General features: G+C 48.4%; 1 protein-coding gene across 2 annotated transcripts in view; it reads right to left on the bottom strand.

Moving 5' to 3' along the window:
* Window positions 1-19,389, bottom strand: part of St3gal2 (ST3 beta-galactoside alpha-2,3-sialyltransferase 2) — a 52,760-nt gene that overhangs the window by 16,459 nt on the left and 16,912 nt on the right. Inside the window, exon 2 of one of the 2 annotated variants that reach the window (XM_057753235.1) lies at window positions 132-1,478. The exons of the other annotated variant lie outside the window; for it this stretch is intronic. Coding sequence (XP_057609218.1) covers window positions 132-470 — 339 coding nt within the window. The 5' untranslated portion in view covers window positions 471-1,478. The remainder of the gene's footprint in view (window positions 1-131; window positions 1,479-19,389) is intronic. 2 annotated transcript variants of the gene reach the window in all.

Below are 19,389 nucleotides of genomic sequence, written 5' to 3'. Positions count from 1 at the left end.
CAGATGGGCTTCCCATTCTGTCAGGGTGCTGGGAGTCACGAGACCAAGAAGGGCTGTCAGAATGGCTCCAGAATGAACTGATTCTGGGCAGAAGGCAGCAGGAAGAAAGCAGAAGGGGCCATGGTTCTTACCATCCACCACCTCTGGACATCTGGGGGGAGATTCATGTTCTCTCTAGTCCAGACAGGAGAGATGTTGCTGTCAAAGTGGCTGTCAAACCAGTCGGAGGTGCCGGCATCACCCATGCAGCGGCTGCAGGCACAACTTTTCCCCGAAAGCCCCTCCTTGCCAAGGCGCTGTAGTCCTGTATAGCCCGGCACCAGCTTCACCCGGTGTGTGCCACCCAGGGCCCCCGAGTCCAGGTAGGGCAGGGTGGCCATGCTGTGGTGTGAGTAGGTGAAAAGCAGGGACATGATGAACACCAGCAGGAAGGCCACGGAGAGGAACCACACCCGCAGGGAGCACTTCATCGTGCTGGCCACGGGGCAGCTGTCACCGTGGCCAATCCTCCTCCAGCCCACTATGGGGCCGGCCACGGCACAGCCTGCTTCTTTTGGCAGCACGTGTAAAGGGCATAGGGGCACGAGGTGTGGCAGGGGACTCTTGCCACACCCTCCCTCAAAAAAAAGGAAAAAGCACGTCCGCAGGAGTAGCCCCCCTCCCTCCCCCCGTCCCTGAGCCACTGGAGTCTCTGCTTAAGGCTTCATTGGGTCTCTCAGTCACTAGCTGGGCCACAAGGGCTCTGCTTCACCTGCCACCCTGTCCAGGCAGAGGTCAGTCCATCCCAGCCCTCTGGTCCCTTGTGACTGCTGGCTGCCAGCTCCAGGGACCCCCCTCTTTGGCGGCTTGAAAAGGTCCAGTCTGGAGCAGTCGGGGTCCTTGTGGCTCATGAGCAGACGCTGAGGCAGCCCCTCCTCCCCTGCAGTGGGGAAGTCCTGGAACTCTGATCACAGCAGAGAGCGCAGGGGCTTCAGGGGGCCTGCATTCCATGCAAGAATCTTCTTCACACTTGTAGGCCCTCCTGGTCCAACTCCTTGGCCAGGGGAAAGGAGCCCCACCTGAGGCCGGAAAGAAAACCAATAATCTTCATGGACATCTGTAAAATGCTGTAAAAACCAAGGCCTTCCTCTCCGTAGCTTCTGTCTCGCTGCTTCCCATGGGCATTGCTGGTCCTCTCTCCTGGTGATCGCAGCCCCAGCTGCAGCCCCACAGGGGATCACAAAGCACCGACTCCGACTGTGGGGTCCTCTGGAGCTGGGAACAGCTGCCACGCAGCAAGGTGCTGCACCTAAGCCACGTGGGTCAGCAGAGCTTGAGTGGGGTCCCTCACGAGGCTCCGGGCTCCTGGGACTGCTGGCCTCGGCAGGGCAGCTGTCCTGCCCACCCCTGCTTCTGGGGGAAGGTTGTCCTGCCCTCAGTTCCTGCCAGCAGAAATGCCCTGGCAGGCTCTTCAGGTGCCAGGTGGCCACCGCATGACCCTGAAATTCAGAGAGGAAAAAGATATGCAGATAGATAGCAGGAACCCGGACACATACACGCAAATTTGCTCACACACACACACACACACACACACACACACACACACTCACCCCCATCTCTGTCTCTGTGTCTCTGTCTGTCTCTCTTACAAACACACACACACACACACACACACACACACACAGGCACCACCCATGGTCTCATAGGGGACAAAGCTAGAAGCTCCTTAACAAAAGGGTAGACAAAAGAAAGGGCTCTCTCTTCCAACCATCCACAGACAGCATCGCTTCGCCTAACCCCTAGCCTCAGAGGACTGAGTTAGTGCAGTGCCTTCTCTAATCAGCCTAAGAATAAACAATAAGCTAATTTCCCCAGGGTCTGATAGCCAGGGCTGACATACTCAATTTAGAAAGCCTTGTCCAGCTTTGTGTGGTTACTTTCAGGCAAAATTACAAAGAAATTGACCCAGAGAAGATGGCAAGGTCTGAGAATAAAGGCATTCCCCCACATAGTGCTCTCGGGGAACTTCCAGTACCCATGGGAAGCTGGCAGGGTCCTGTCCGTGATCTCCCAGGTGTGGATTGTACAGGCAACATTTCTGATTGCTTCAGTGAACCGTGAACAAGCCTTCCTGCTCTGATGCACTACGAAAACTCTTCAGGAGATGGGGTTTCGGGCTTCAAAACCACCACCAACTAGCCCCATGGGCAGTTTCCTTCATCTGTGTATTATGGACAAAATGAACTCCAAGAGCCCTGTTAGCACCAACAGCCCCAGGCTCCTCGCTGTCCCCGCAGACAACAGGGAGAAGAGGCCATTTGCAGAGCTGTTGAGTACTGGCCTGAGGGAAAGGAGCCTGAATCCATGTAGGGGAATCACTTAAACCTTCTCTTTAAACCCAGCCAGCCAGAGTAAGTTCTGACGTGACCCCTGGGTCTTGCAGTCACCCCTTCCTTGTGGAGAGCTTTCCGGCTGCTGCTGGCAGCTGCAGGCTGTCTTAGGATCTGTGTTAAAAAGATGCCAACTAGGACAGGAGCCTGCAGAAGGAAGCAGCAGGAAGAGAAGGAGCTGGGGGCTGTTTAGTAGCGAATCGGAGGCCAACTAGGGGCCAGGAGAGAGCGAGAGTACCTCAACAAGAACCAAAGGAAGCAGCAAGTTGGCTCAGTGGGTAAAAGTGCTTGCCCGAGTCTGACAGCCTTCATTCAACCCTGGAATTCACTCAAAGGAAAATCATCTCTATAAAGTTGTCTTCATGTGAGTGACATGTGTCCCCCATCCCCATCACACACAAGAACAATGTAAAAAAAGGGGGGTCGAGAGAGATGGCCCAGTGGTTAACAAATAGTACTGGCTGCTTTTCCAGACACCCGGGTCCAGTTCTCACCAGCCACAGGGCAGCTCACAATCATCTGTAACTCCATTTCTAGAGGATCCATTGCCTTCTTCTGCCCTCCTTGGGTACCAGGCATGCACACGATGCACAGACATACATGTAGACAGAACACCCATACACATCAAATAGAAATACATCCGCCCAGGCGGTGGTGGCGCCTGCCTTTAATCCCAGCACTCTGGAGGCAGAGGCACGCAGATCTCTGTGATTTCGAGGCCAGCCTGGTTTAGAAGAACTAGTTCCAGGGCAGCTAAGATAGATCTTTAAAAAACAAAACAAAAACCCCAGCCCCGTCGTTTTGTAATGGCTCAAGTTTCTTCAGTGAAACCAAAGCCCAGAGCCACCAAGAACTGGTTATTAACACAACAGGGATGATGCTATTCTAGATCGGGAAAATGATGCTCAGAGACGTGACAGAACTTACGGTCAGCCGTGACCTTACGAGTGGCCGTGAGCTCTGAGGCCTGGTCTGACTCCAGAGCCAGAGAAGAGCCAGGGCGCTGAAAGAGGCCTCTGAGCAGCTGCAGCTGCAAAGGCTCAGGGGAGTGAGGGAAAGGCGGAGGTGCTGAGATAACGCAAGGGTCCAAGTACTTTCTTCCATGCCTGCTGACCTGCATCCAATCCCTGGGACCCATGAAGTAGAAGGAAAGAGCCGACTCCCTTAAGTTGTCCTCTGATGTCCACATAGACACACACAAATAATTAAATAAATATAATTTTTTTTTGAGCTTCAAGTCAAGCATGAAGGTACATGCCTATAATCCCAGCTCTTGGGACATAAAAGCAGGAGAATCTTTTGAGTTTAAAACCATTGTGGAAGCTTGAATAAAATGGCCAACATGCGCTCATATATTCAAATGCTTAGTCGTCAGGGAGTGACCCTTTGAAAGGATTAGAAGGATTGGGAGGTACTGTCATAGTGGAGGAAGTGTGCCACTGGGGGTGGCCTCACAACTGTCTGTAACCCCAGCACCCTCAGGCAAATCACTAACAAAATAAAAATAAAATTTAAAAAAGCTCATGGTCGCCGGGTGGTGGTGGCGCACGCCTTTAATCCCAGCACTTGGGAGGCAGAGGCAGGTGAATCTCTGTGAGTTCGAGACCAGCCTGGTCTACAAGAGCTAGTTCCAGGACAGGCTCCAAAGCCACAGAGAAACCCTGTCTCAAAAAACCAAAAAAAAAAAAAAAAAAAAAAAAAGCTCATGGTCATTCTCAACTAGGCAGCAAGGTTGAAGTAGGATACATGGGACCATACCTCAAACAAAAACAAAACACCCAAAGCTTCCCTCACCCAAGGCTCTTGAACTGACTCCAGGGAGATCCCAAAACACTGGCTCAAATGAGCTTCTTCAAAGTTCCACTGGATCATGAAGCATAGCCACTGTATCTTCCAGGCCCCCCTTGCCCATATCCACGCCCAGCATCTAAGGAAAATAACTGAGTTTTGCAGATTCCTGTTCCCAGCTTCTGTAATCTGTAGCCCTAGGAGGCAGTGACTTTGTAGGAATGAGGACCTTCAGCTGGAGAAAGAGCCATGAAAGTGGGGTCTAGACAAGAGCCGGCCTAGGAAGCTTCCAGAGGAAATGCTTCTGCCAGAGATATTATTGACTCCTTTGGATTTAAATCACTATCAGGTCATCAGAGGTAATTGGACTGTCTTGATAGGGACAGAAAAAAATAAATAAAACCCTAGTTCAGCAATATGTTCAGGGAAGAGTAAATGCTCCTGCTTTAGAACCCCATGACCACACAGTTACTGGGAACGTCAGCTTTTGGAGTAGACAGACAGAAGCAAAGGAGGCACCGAAAGTATCAGAGCCTCCAGATAATCCCTCTAGCCCCAGGAAGCATCCAGCACTGGCCTGTGCTTGTTTCATTCCCAACTGTGAACTCCTCACATCCTGAAAGGCAAAGGCAGGAGAACCACGAGTTCAAGGCCACCATGGGCTACACACACAGTTTCAGGTTAGCCTGGACTCCACAAAGAGATGGGGCCTCAAAAACAAATCCAAGTGTTATGACACACACACTTATTCCCAGCACCCAGGCAGCTGAGACAGCAGATCTCTGAGTTTGAGGCCACCGAGGCCCACAATAGCAAGACCAGGCCAGACAGGGCTACATGGCAAAATCCTGTCGAAAAAAAAATAAACATTTTAATTGCTAGAAACCCATCTCGTCTCTACCTTGCCTCCCAGAAAACCACAGCTCCTCCAAGGAGTCTATGCCATGGGCTTCAATCAACCGTCCAAGATCCAGGAGAATGCGTTGCCCATGATGCTTGCTGAACCGTGAGTACAGACCCAGCTGTACCTCTTCATAGTTGGTTTAACCAAGAGTTTCACGGATGCCTTTTATTGTTTCTGGGCACAAACTGTCTGGGACAGCCTCTTTCTCAGGAAAAGAGCTTTAGAACTACAGGGGGAGTAAAAACTGATACAATTAGTGTTTTATTTGAAGCAGTTTTCTGGGTTTTAGAAATTACTTTGGAGCTAGTTGTGTATGGTGGTTCATACCTGTGACCCCCAAACTGAAAGAGTTCAAAGCCAGACTGGGCTACAAGATATTAATACACTGGGCCAGTGAGTATATCTCAGCAGGTAAAGGTGCTTACACTAAGTCTGACCATTGGAGTCGAGGGACCCACATGGTAGACTTTGAGAAACAACTCCCCAAAAGTTGTTCTCTGACCTCCGGCAGTGTGTGCTCACCCCATCCCATATACAAATAAACAAATGGGGGGGGGGTTCTCCATGTATACTTCAAATGCTGCATATGGTCAGCTGTATATGGTGTCTCACTATGTGGCTCTGGCTGGCCTGGAACTTGTAGCTACCCTCTTGCTTCAGCTCCTTGCATGCTACTGTAGGCACGCACCTCCACGCCAAACTTTTACACTGCTATGGCTTTATAGGAAGCTTGAGGCCATCAATGTTGTAAATTTGGGGATACCATCTAGTAATAACCATTTCCACAAGACCTAGCCAATTTCAGCCTGCTAAGGCTAAACAGAGAAGACAGCACCCAGGAGACTGAGATCGGGCCTTTAATTGCAGATGGATTTGCCTCATCTCTTCCCACAGCTTTGTGATAGTCAGGGAATGCAGGGTCAAAAGAGGCTCCCACAGAACAAACAAAACGGAAAGCCTACGGGAGGCCCTCACCAGCACAGTGGTAAATGGAGCAACGGGAACTGGGCAGGCAAGCAGCAGGGACGACGCTGTCAGCGACAGTGCCTTTAGAGCCCATCTCGGTCAGATCCCAGGAGACCAGTCACAGAAATAACCTAATGAAACACAGGTCCGCACAGCCTCAGATCAGCACAGCTGAACACAGCTTGCAGAGACAGGAACTGTCAAAGTAAGGCACTCAGGATGGGGGTGGGGATGGGCAGCTCTAGCCATCCACTCCCACCCTGCCCGAGGGTGTGTCCTAAAGCCTCAACCTGACGACAATAAATCAGTCCATTCTCAAACATCAGGATGCATTATGAACCCCAAGCACATCTGGGGGTGGCTTCTCATTTTACTATTCCTGATCAAAACTCCCAGGACAGGTCAGACAGACAGAACTGAATACCCCAAAAGGCAGAGGCAGGCGGATCTCTGGGAGTTCGAGGCCAGCCTGGTCTACAAACTTTTCCTACCATCTAGGTACGCCATCAAAAATTCTCTTTTTCTACTGATTCCTGCAAACACACTCGAGGGGCCAACTCCTGCCTTCTGGGGGAGGCAACAGCCGAACCTTGCCAAAGGTGCCCCGGGGGCTCAGTCATTATCTTGAGTAAGAGACCAGAGCCCCCTCCAGATGGCTCAGGCTCACTGGTGAAAGTGACTAGGACCCATGAAAAGATGGAGGATCAAGGCTACACGGCTGTCCTCTGGCCTCCACTTAAGAGTCCCTTAAAGGGCTTTTCCTTGGGGCCGGAGAGATGGCTCAGCAATTAAGAGCACCTGGCTTCTATTCCCAGCATCTACATAGTCGGTCACAACCAGCTGTAATTTCAGTTTCTAGACGATCTGATGCCCTCTTCTGGCCTCCACACGCACGACACACACACAGTCATCAGACATGTCACAGGTAACACACACACACACACATAAAGGATAATTTTTAGGTGTCAGTTCTTGTCTACCATGTGGGTCCTGGGGCTTGAACTCAGGTCCTTGGGCCTGAGGGTAAGTGCTTTAAACCACTGAACCGTCTTGCTAGCCCATGTTTTATTTTTGTCCTAAATTACATTTACTTATTTATATGTGTGACACTGCCCAAGTGTAAAGGTCAGAGGACAACTTGCAAAGAATTGGATTTCTTCTCCACTATGTGGGTCCTGAAGATGAAACTCAGATCATTAAGGCGTGACAGCAGGCACTTTTACCTGCTGACCCATCTCGCCAGTACCATGGTTGGTTATTTAATTTTACCTGTACGAGTGTTTGGCCTGCATATATTGCCTGGTACGTGTGGAGGCTAGGAGAGAGCATCAGATCCCCTGAAACTGGAGTTACAGAGAATTATGAGCTGCCATGTTGGTGCTGGGAACTGAACCCAGATCTTCTGCAAGAGCAACAAGTGATGGGTTTTTTGTTTGTTTGTTTGTGACTGGTTTCTCTGTGAGACAGTCCAGATTGTCCCGGAACTTGCTTTGTAGACCCGGCTGACCTTAAACTGACATCCGCCAGCCTCTGTCTCCCGAGTGCTGGGATTAAAGGCGTGTGCCACCACCGCCCAGAGGAACAAGTGTTCTTAATTATTGGGCCATCATCTCTCCAGGCCCTTGTTAATGTTTTTGCCTTTTTTGTTTTGTTTTTTTGGAGACAGGGTTTCTATGTGTAACCCTGGGCTGTCCCGGAACTCACTCTGTAGACCAGATTGGCCTCAAACTCAGAGATCTCCCTACCTCTGCCTGGATTAAAGACTGTCTGGCTTTCCTTAATGTTCTTATGCCATCATATTCCACTGTTTTGGTCTCATTTTTAAAGAATTTTTACTATTTATGTGTATGGGTATGTGCACTCGCAAGCAGGTGCCCAGGGACACCAGGAGAAGGAGGATGCCCTGGAGCTGAAGTTACAGATCTGTAAGCTACCAGATGTGGTTTCTGGGAGCCACACTCAGGTCCTCCGGAAAACAAACAAGCACTGTTAACAGCTAAGCCACCTCTGAAGACCCTTGTTTTTATTTTTTGAGACAGGGTCTTGTTATGTAGCCTGGGTTGGCTTCAAATATGCAAAAATCTTTCTACCTTACCTCCCAAACTGTGGGGTTAAAGGTATGAACCACCACACCTGGGTGGCTTATTTTTTTTCTCCCATCAGCCATCATACTTAAATATTTGTTCTTTGTTTTGTTTTGTTTTTTGAGACAGGGTTTCTCTGTAGTTTTTGGAGCCTGTCCTGGAACTAGCTCTTGTAGACCAGGCTGGCCTCAAACTCACAGAGATCTACCCGCATCTGCCTCCCAAGTGCTGGGATTAAAGGTGTGAGCCACCACCGCCCAGCAAGGAACTAGCTTTTGTAGACCAGGCTGGCCTCGACCTCACAGAGATCCACCTACCTCTGCCTCCCAAGTGCTGGGATTAAAGGCATGCACCACCACCGCCCAGCTAAATATTTGTTCATATGTTACCATCTTACTTTGTATTTTCTGTTATTTTTTGTTTAGTTTTTTCTTTTCTCAATTTTCAGTAGACTGACATATTATCCCTCCTACCCATACCGCTTTTTCCTCTTCTCGTAATATTTATCTTAGCTGGTTGGTGGTGAAGCCAGCCTGGTCTACAGAGCAAGTTCCAAGACAGGTCCCAAAGCTACAGTGAAACCCTGTCTCAAAAAACAAAAATTACCTTTGTTAGCATGCTTACATTTCCCCGAGGAAACCTAGCTTTTCAATGGTGTGATTCTCTTGAAAATGACGGAAACTTGCTGTGACTTAGCAGTTAAATTACCTGCCTAGTCTATGTTATTCCTCTGTGATAAATGTACTCAACAATTCTGGCTTTCCTCTTCTTTTCTTTTTTTCTAATTAAAAATCCAATTTGGAGGCTGAGAAGGCAGCTCAGTCAGTAAAGTGCTTCAAGTGCAAGGACTGGGACCTGAGCTTGATTTCCAGAAACAACCACACTAAAAAACAAAAAAACAAAAAAAACCCAAAAAACAAAACAAAACAAAAAAAAAAAACAGTGCTGGGGAGCCTCTTAGCCTATGAGAGACACTGTCTCAAAAAACAAAGAAGACGGCTCCTGAAAAACACCTGAGGTTTTCCTCTGGCCTTCACACACATTCTCATTCTCTCTCCCTTTCTCCCCCTCTCTGTCTGTCTCTGGACTTTTGCTTACATGTTTTGCCATCTGCGGCAGACACTGCTGGTTGCCCATTGTCAGTGGCTCTCTTAGCTAAGAGCTAAGAACCAACGTATGAAGACTGATCAAAGCCAACTGTAGCCAGCTCCTTCCTCCCTTCCTTCCTTCCTTCCTTCCTTCCTCCCTCTTCCTTCCTTCCTTCCTTCCTTCCTTCCTTCCTTCCTTCCTTCCTTCCTCCCTCCCTCCCTCCCTCCCTCCCTCTCTTTAAATCAGGCATTGGTATAAAGATCAATATGTCTCTAAGAGCTGTCTGTGAACTGAACTCGGGTCCTTTGCAAGTACACTCTCTGAATCAGTGAGCCATCTTTCAAGCCCCCACAAACATCTCTTAGAATGTCCTCATTCCTTCCAGGCATTACAGTACAGTTACAATAGGATTGCCTTCTTGCCTTTATTATTTCAGTGGGGTGGGGCGGGCAGGGTCTTGATATGTATCAAGGCTGGCTTTGGACTCAGTCTTCTCCTGTTTAGTCTCCAAGAGCTACAGGCACACACACCTGGACCTGCTGCTATTTAAAAGTCAGACTGTGCCTCAGCAGGTGAGCTGAGGACTGGAAAAGAGCCAAAAGGGCCTGTAAATCTTTCTTCAGGAGTGTCCACAGGGCTGGCGGATAATCATCTCTCACTGACCAGGTAGGAGGCTGAAATCAGTCAAGAGCTGCTCCAGGCAGCGAGTTCTTATCTTGTTCAGTCCTTATCTGAAAGATCCCATTTGTCCCGTTAGCACACCCTGTCCCTATCTGCTACGACCGGACTAAAGGTGAGGGTAGGAACAGGAGAGCAGTCTTGGCTGGTGCTTATCATCCGCTAGCTCCCGGGTGTGTCAGTCTGTTTCCTTCAGTGTGCTGGCTGGGAGTTCTATCAATCTTGTTAGCGACGGCTTGCTATTCCTTCCCAAGAGACAGGCCTTGGCAAGGATCCCCAGTTCCCTGACGTGAATTGTTTAATTCGGTGCATCCCATCAAGATGGCTCTGTAAACACAGTAGCCATATCTAAAAAGATAAAATTCTAAAAACAGCAATCCCCCGCCTCACCCACAATCACAATGGTTAAGCATTGCCTGGGTAAGAACTGGCCAGGAACACAGACGAAAGCAGGGTTGAAGTCCACAGGCCTACTGGTCTGAGCCTGGAAAAGCGAGCTGAAGAGAAGCTGCTGCTGATTATTGTTTTGAAGTGGCTGGTTTTCAGCAGGCTTTCTCAAGAGACACAGCCTGGACCTAAACTAGGCTGCTGCAATAAGCCAGCAACCAAGTCAGACACTGCCGGAAGGAAGGAGGAAGGAAGAGGGGGAGAGGAGAGAGAGAGAAGAAACCTACAGAGGAAGGAACAGGTTGCTGATACCAACAGCAATGAGATGGTTCTACAGGTAAAGGTGTTTCCTGCCAGGTCTGGCAGCCCGAGGTCGACCCCCAGACTCTACATGTTAGAATGAGAGAATCAACTCCCAAAAGTTGGCCTCTGCTCTCTACACATCCACTGTGGCACACCTGCCTTCTCCTTCCAATAAATAAATGTAAAAAAATTACATGCTAAGTCATGCATTATGGCATGTGTCCACGGTCCCCGCTCTTTTGGGAGTTTGAAGTGAGAAAACTGCTTGCACCTAGGCATTTGAGTCTGTCATGGGCAACACAGGGTAGAAGGGGGGGGGGCACAGAGAGGTTGTGATTTGGGGAATGATCATGTAACTATAGTTGTGGCTGGGGTTGTAGCTCAGCGGTGGGAAGCCTACTTGGTGTATCTGCCTCCTGGCTTCAATCCCGAGCCTGTACACAGAACTGAGTTACAGAATGATGAGAAGTATGGAAATGGAAGTCCACAGTCATGGGGTGCATCCAGGATCAATGCGGACCCTGTATCTTTTCGCTCTGTCATCTTCAGAGTGTAGGCTGTTTCACCCTCTAGTTGTGAAAAGGCTGCTGTGCTCCAGACATTGTAGCATTTCAAGTAGAAAAATGTCAGGAGAGAAAAGGAAGCTTGCTTTTCATGTGCTCTCTGTCTGGTAGCTCACAACCAACTGTAATTCAAACTTCAGCAGATCTGACATTCTTTTGGACTATGCAGGCGGCTGCATGCACATGCGTGCACACACACACAGTATTTAAAGTAAAAGAAGTCTTTTTTTTTTTAAAGGGGAGAGTACTTGTGTTCCTTATGTTGGTGATCAGATTATTGAAACAAGGCACTCCATGGCTTGGAATTACCCCCAGGAATCTCCTACAGGGAGAAGGAAAAGGTTTCAAGAAGCCTGGCGCTAGCCAGAGTGGGAATTCATCTCCCAGAAAGAGATTTCCCAAAATGCTGACAACTTGTCAGCCCACCTCCCTAGAGAGAAGCTCAGACAATGATGGGCAGGACAACTTGACTGATTTCATAACTATGCATAAACCTCACAACAGGAACTCAAGACAGATCTGGGGAAAAGGTCACTGGATCTCTGTCATCTTCCTCATGTGCCCACACTGAATGAATCTCCTTTTCTCTGCTTTGAACTGGATGGTTAGGATACGGGGCTGAGCCTGCTTGGGAGGGCTGCCAGGTGGCCAAGGCCCACCCCCACTGTCTTCACCACCCTTCTCTCAGACTGCCTCCATCAATACTGCCGACCACTATCTGGCCCTCCAGGTGACTGTAAACATCTTTCCAGTCTCTCTGGACCTCCCTATCTAGTTGCGTGCTTTTAACCTAGTCTCTCTACGTATTCCGAAGGGTCTGCCCTCAGTCCTTTTTGCTTCTGCGCACCACGTCTTTTCCAGCCCAACAGCCTGCATTCCCAACTATCTCTCTGGCATGTCCACAAGATACTTCAGACTTGTCATCTTCTGCATGACGCCAAGGTCAGACTCATGATCATAAACAGCATCCAGAGATCTCAAAACCAGGCTTATTTCCAATCATACCCGACCCTCTTGGGATATGAACTCATTTGAATCACAAGCAGTATCTGGCCCACATTTATTAAAGAGTCTACACTGGAACTAGAAAAAAAACCACAAATGTGTCTATATCTCTCACTTAAAATATAAAATCTACAACCCAAACTGTGGTCAGTTCCAGGACAATCTGGACTATAATGAGACCCTGTCTCAAAATTATGTATTAATTAATTCCAAGGCATAGGGATTGTGTTGCTTAATTCATCATCTCTTACTGCATGGTCTAGTATAGTCCTAAGTAGAATAGGCATTAAGGGGCCGAAGAGATAGTTAGCTTGAAGAGCACCGCGGCTCTTCCAGAGGACTTGGGTTCCGTTCCCAGCACAAGGATGGCAGCTCACAACCCTCTGTAACTCCAGGTCCAGCACAGCACACATGTGGTACCCACACGGACATACAAGCAAAACACACACACACACACACATATACACAAATATTAGGGCAGGGATCAATAAATATTTGCCTAACCATCATGTCTTTATAAGTAACCTTAAGCTAAAAGAATTCAAATAAACACTGGCTATGAAAATTGTTTGAAAACCTTATTTTGGAGATAGGGTTTCATGTACCCCAGGCTGACCTTGAACTAGGCTATGTCACCAAGAATGCTCTTGAACTTCTGAGCCTCCTGCCTCTACTTTCCAAGTGCTGGGACTACAAGATAGGCTAAGACACTTATTAGGTAAGTCCTCTTATCAACTTAAGTAGACCCCAACCACATACACCCCTTTTTTGTTGTTGAAACAAAGTCTCATGCTGGCCTAGAACTCACTATGTAGCCAGGGATAATCTTAAAATTCTAGGATCACAGGCATAGGCCAGCATGTCCAAATGAAAGAATTTTTGTTTTGTTTTGTTTTTTTTGACAGGGTTTCTCAGTAGCTATGGAGCCTGTCCTGGAACTCATTTGTAGACCAGGCTGGCCTCAAACTCACAGAGATCCACCTGCCTCTGCCTCCTGAGTGCTGGGATTAAAGGCATGTGCCAGCACCACCCAGCTGAAATATTTTTTTAAGTAGGGAGATAGAGATGATAATTATATTCAGCCCCATACTCATTTGTCCCCAAAATATAGAAGAAAGAGTTTTCTCTAATTTTTTTCACCACTTGTTACTAGGGAGTTACAAATGCTAGCCAAGTACTTTGCCACTTAGCTATAATCACTAGCTTATTTTTTTCGTATGCTTATGAAAAATTTAAGACAGATTTCACTAAATTGCCTAGGAATGCCTCAAACTTGTGATCCTTCTGTCTCAGTCTCTTGAGTAGCTAGGCGTAACAAAGATGGCTCCTCTAGCCATGTAAGCGCAAAGCCTCCCCAAAGAAGTAAGTACCTAGCAAAATTTGGATTCACATTCTGGCATTGCCACTGGTCACCTATTAACCATCTGACCTCTCTGATCTATGTCCTTTTCTATAAGGTGAGACTGTTATCCTTTTCACAGCAGTCCTGAAAAGATTAGAAGCAAAAGGCTCCCAGCTGTCATCCTAGGTAGGCAAGCTGAAGACCACAGTTCACTTAGCCCCCATTCCATTTGGGTAACTCCTGGCTTAGGGCCCCACAGCCCTGTTCAGCATCCTGAAGCATAAGCCCTGCACATAAGTAGTGCTACCCCACATCCTCCCTGAAACCGATCTCCCCCAGGGGCAGCAGTCTTGCTCCAGAGTGCCCTCTCTGACCAATCCCAGACACTGCCACCCCATAGAGTGCCAGGTACCAGCTTCCAGGAACACAGAGGTCTCAGAGACAGAAATGCCTTGGTTGGCCCTTACTCCTACATTAAACACAGTGGGTGTACCTCTTACCCAGTGGCCACTTCAGCCAACCACACAAAAAAGAGATTCTAAACATCTCCCTAAGACCCATCCCATACCTGTGGCTCTCTAATTATATGTCAGCAGTCAGAGTCTACGAAAGACAGGCGGGTTCTCCTTGAGACCTCAGACATAAGGAGGAACAGAGGATGCACAGAAACCCCCAAAGGCAGGAGACAGGGAGAGAACTCAGATGAGACAGGACACATTCAGGGTATGGTACAGACTGAGGGAGAGAAAGTCAAGGCTCTTTGGAGGATTCTGGAGGAAGTAGAGATTAGGGTGGAGAAATGCTGGCTGAAGGAAAGCCAGACAGGAGCTCGCATGGCCCAGACTTGTGGCTTTCTCCTCCCAACTGAGCTAGCTCTCTTCCTACCTTCAAGAGACACGAGCCCTGACTACAGCCTCTTCAAGATGAGACTAGGGTGCTTTCAGAGAATGCTCTGACTCATAGGGAAAAAGAGGGTGCGGTCATTCAAGAAGTATTTCAAGAAGGGACTGACAGCCAGCCTGCCCTAGCATGTCTCTTCCCGTTAAGTAATATCACTACCCCTCCCCCTGCAAAGCTGCGTGGCTCCTTTCTGACCACAGTGAGGTCAGCCTCCTCTACCCAGGAGCAGATCCGTGGGTCCGCTCTGTTTCGAGAAATCCTTAGCTGTTATTAGCCAGGCTTCCTCCAGGAGGGAAGCCTTCCCACGGGTTGACCAAGGGACCCTCCATCTTCAAGACTGGCACTCAGGGTCTTACTCTCTTAATGGAGCTGGTGATGCGTTCCCATGGTTTATCCCAAAGAAATAAACACCTGTGGAGTTCTGGTGCTGGGGGCAGAGCCAGGGCTTCAAGAGGAAGAAAAGGAACTCCCTGAGGAGAGGGCCAGGCTCCAGCCCCAGCAGGACAGTCCTCCTGGCTCTGCTTAGCAACTAGTCAGGCCAACCCTCCCTAACCCCTCCCTCCCCAAATGCACAGACTCGGCCTCCTGGTTTTGGAAGATTAAAAGAAGGGTCAAAGAATGAGTTGGATGTGGTGATCAGCCCCAAATCCTTGTGCTCAGGAGGAAGTGGTAAGCGCATTGCTGACCAGCATGGGTAACAGAAGACCCTTTAGATACAGGCAGACAGAGAATGAATCTGACCGTGTTCTAACACCCACGCTGGGAGAGAAGGGGTCAAGGCAAGCGAGCGGGGCAGGTTGTTTCTCACCACTTACCTGGCTGTTCTCCGGCCCACACACCCACAAGTCAGGAGCCACATGGACACAGGGCTCCCACACCACAACAGTTCTCAGCAAGAACACGCAGCCCAGGAAGGAAGAGCCGGTAGTGAGGGCCACAGGCAACTGTTCTCCTAAAAGAGCCCAATCCAGCCAGGATGATTCATAGAAAAATGGATGAGGCAGGAAGATCTCTTCCTGATTTCCAACCCTTCGCTACCAACACTAAAGGATTCTTACATTACCAGGTGTGGTGGTGAATGCAGAAGCAGAGGCAGAAAGATCTCTGAGTTGAAGCCCAGCCTGGTCTATATAAGAGTTCCAGGGTTTCAGGACAGCCAGGGCTACACAAAGAAACCCTCTCCTGGGAAAAAAAAAAAAAATCAAACAAACAAACAAACAACAAAACAAGATTTCCTAAATCTTTTTTATTTGGGTAGGTTTTTTGTTTGTTTGTTTTGGGGGTTTTGTTTTGTTTTGTTTTGTTTTTTTGTTGTTGTTGTTGTTGTTTTGTTTTTGAGATAAGGTTTCTCTGTATAAAAGCTCTGCCAGCCCTGGAACTCGATCTGTAGACCAGGCTGGCCTCAAACTCACAGAGATCCACCTGCCTCTGCCTCCTGAGTGCTGGGATTAAAGGCGTGCGCCACCACCACCCAGCTCGGGTCGGGTTTTTTTAAAAAGTTATTCATTTGTGTGGAGGAGGTGGAGGGGGGGATGGGGAGAGTGGGGGTGTCTATGAGAACACCTGAGGAGATCAGAGGAGGGCATCAAAATTGGAGTTAGGGGTGTTTGTTAAACTGACATCTTAACAGCTGAACTCTCTCCAGTTTCTGGTTTTTGTTTTGTTTTTGGAGGCAAGGTAGCCCAGGCTGGCCTCTAACTCACTATGTAGCCGAAGATAACACCATGAATTCCTGCTCCTCCTGCCCGTCTCTCAAGTGCAAACATTACAGGAGTGTGCTACCAGTGGATACCGGAAAAGGCTGGGGCTGTTTGACCCCAGCCAGGGCTGATGGCAAAGTGCTGGACTCAGGTGCATACAGCTCCAGACAATACTTATCTAGGCAGGAGAATCTATGCTCCCGAGATGCTCCAGGACACTTTCTACAGCTCAGAAATCTAGCCAGGCTTCAGCCCAGGCCTGAAGTTGAAGTATACACTATATGAAGTCAACATCTACCCCAACATTCTCTATAGACTATAAAACCAGAAAATCGACCAAGGGCCAGCACTGTCGGGAAGGAAGTCACAGGCCCAGGAAGCTGGATGGACTGCTTCCCTGGAAAAGAAAGCTCTACGGAGAGCATGAATGGCTGACTCAACAGGATCCCAGGCCCCTCTGGGATAAGCTTGGTCTAAAGTGGTGGCACACTGGACCAACTACAGCCCTTGACACGACTAAAAGTCCTCCTGGGACACAGGGCCCCAAAAGCCTCAGTGTGCAGTAGCCTCCGCTCAGTGGCCAAAGGTTAGGAGCAGACTAGCTAGTTCCAGGGTCACACTTTAGAGGTGAAAGCAAGACACTTCTAATCCCGGCACTCAGCGTTACAGGAGGGTGGCCAAGAGTTTAAAGCCGGCTTGGACCAAAGAACAAATGCCAGGCCAGCAAGGGCTACAAAGACAGACAACAAAGCAAAAACAAAAACAAAAAACAGGTGAGAGCTGGGTTCTTCGACATCAGCCCCAGGAATGTGCCACCTGGGCTTCTATATGGCACCTTCAATACCCGCGGCTCAGCTATGCCTTCCAGGTGGGATGCATTGGATCTGAGACCAGGCAGCATCCGATGACAGATGCCCAAAACCCTGCATACAATCCCAGGAACTTGGAAGTCAGAGGAAGGAGGTCAGGACACACAGTAGTGCTCAGCCATATAGCTAGTCTGAGGTCAGCCTGGGCTACACGAGACGCTGTCTCCAAACGCCAATAAAGGGACCAGCAAGATGATTCTGTGGGTAGAAGTGCCTGCAGGGAAAGCCTGCAGACAACCTGATGTCATGCTTCAGAGCGGACTCCACAAAGCTGCCACACATACACACAGAGACACACAAATGATAAACTAGAATTTTCTTTTGAACCAATAAAATTTTAATATTCTTTATGATTTACCATTAATAAATATTTGATTTATATGCCTATTTTACATGCCTATGTAGACATTCATAAAATGTATCAAGTGAAACAGGATCATGAGGAAAGTGATTTAAGGTGACCTATTCTGGGACTAGACAGAGGGCTCTGGGGTTAAGAGCACTTACTACTGCTCTTTCCGAGGACCCAATTCAGTTCCCAGTACCCCCACACAGCTCACAACCATCTGTAATTCCAATTCCGGGGCAGTCAATGTCCTCTTCTAGCCTCCTTGAGCACTCTATGTACACAGTGCATGTACACACATGCAGACAAAACATTCATACACATAAAATAATGCCAACATTTCCCCCTCGCCACACTCCTCTTTTTGATACAGGATCTTGCTATATAATCTGGGTGTCCTCAAACTTATCCTCCTGCAGCCGGGCGGTGGTGGTGCACGCCTTTAATCCCAGCACTCGGGAGGCAGAGGCAGGCGGATCTCTGTGAGTTCGAGACCAGCCTGGTCTACAAGAGCTAGTTCCAGGACAGGCTCCAAAACCACAGAGAAACCCTGTCTCGAAAAAAAAAAAAAACAAAACAAAACTTATCCTCCTGCCTCAGACCTACAATGGCTAGATTACAAGTGTGACTATCCATACCAAACATTTAACTTCCCCTTTAAAAATCAATCCTGTTTTCACATTTCCCGGAGGCAGAGTTTCTCTGGATGTTGTATCACCCTATCTGAATACTGGGCTTGTAGTGGGGGTACTGGATGCTTTAGGGTAACAGTCTGGGCTCTGGAAACCTGTCCGGCTCTTGGGCCCCATCCAATCGAAGGCAAGAAACACTACTGCAGGCTGGAAACATAGCTTTGTGGTCAGCTATTATATCTACTTCCTTCATCAAGAACATGACTTAAAAGTACTTTCCCCTTACATCTAAAAAAAAAAAAAAAAACCCTTCTGCTAACCCACCCAATATACTTCCATCAACCGAGCCAATTTCTTATCAGTTTCTATTCTTGTGGCCCAGTGGGAGGAAGGAACCAGGTGGGGAAATGTCTACAGTTCCTGCCAAAATCAGATGCTGAAGAACCCTTTAGTTTGGCAGCTTGTGGGTTTATCCGGGGCTTGAGCGCCGTGTCAAGAGTAGGTATAGTGAAGGTTTACTCAGAAGAAGACACACTGCCAAAAGGCACAGCCATGTAAATGCCAATTGTCTGGCCGACCAAGGAAGGAAGCACCCACATACACGAAAAGCAAATGATCCCTGGGTAGATAGGAAGACGTAGGGCAGTAGCAAGGTTAGTGGCGGTACAGGTGACTGACAGTGTCTAGACAGGGAAACAGACTGGCGCTAGACCAGAGGGTGAAACCAAGAGGCATGCTGGGGTATGTGGTTTTCAAGCATTGGTAAATCAGAACAGGGTCCAAATTGTTGGCACTAACTGGTAACTTGTACTATGTGGGCCAGACTTCCGTATTCTCTGAACACCCTATCTTTAGCTTTCTTTTGTTCTCCTTTTATATTTAGTAATGACTTTTGAAAAGGTCAGCCCATGGTAGCTATGCTAATAGAAACCTGAAGATGTCTGCACACATGCTAGGCCCAGAAGACTTAAGAGAAGCAATACCAACGCGCCCTGCACACCCATGTCCCTAGGGAGGGGAGGCAGAAAGAAGCACAGTGAAAGGAATGAAGGAGACTAGAGTGGGGCCCTTGCTCGGCCACTGTCATCTTTCCAGCAGAGATCTTTGAAGTTTTGGTTATGCAGGCTATGGTAGCATATGCCTGTAATCTTCATGCCTTAGAGCAGTGGTTCTCAACCTTTCTAACGCTGTGGCCCTTTAATTCAGTTCCTCATGTTGTGCTGACCCCCAACCATAAAATTATTTTCATTGCTACTTCATAACTGTAATGTTGCTACTGTCATGAATCATAGTAAATATCTGGTACATGGGATGTCTGATAAATGTGAAAGTGTCCTTCGACACCCAAAGGTGCTGAGATCGCAGGTTGAAAATGCCTGCCGTAGAGCAATCACTGAAAATCCAAGGCCAGCGGGGTCTACGCAGTAAGTTCTAGACCAGCAGGGGCTCCAGAGCAAGACAGAG

This window comes from Chionomys nivalis, chromosome 21 (assembly GCF_950005125.1).
Source record: "Chionomys nivalis chromosome 21, mChiNiv1.1, whole genome shotgun sequence".
NCBI lineage: Eukaryota > Metazoa > Chordata > Mammalia > Rodentia > Cricetidae > Chionomys > Chionomys nivalis.
The sequence above is the reverse complement of the archived record's forward strand: the minus strand, read 5'-3'. Positions and strand labels throughout refer to the sequence as shown.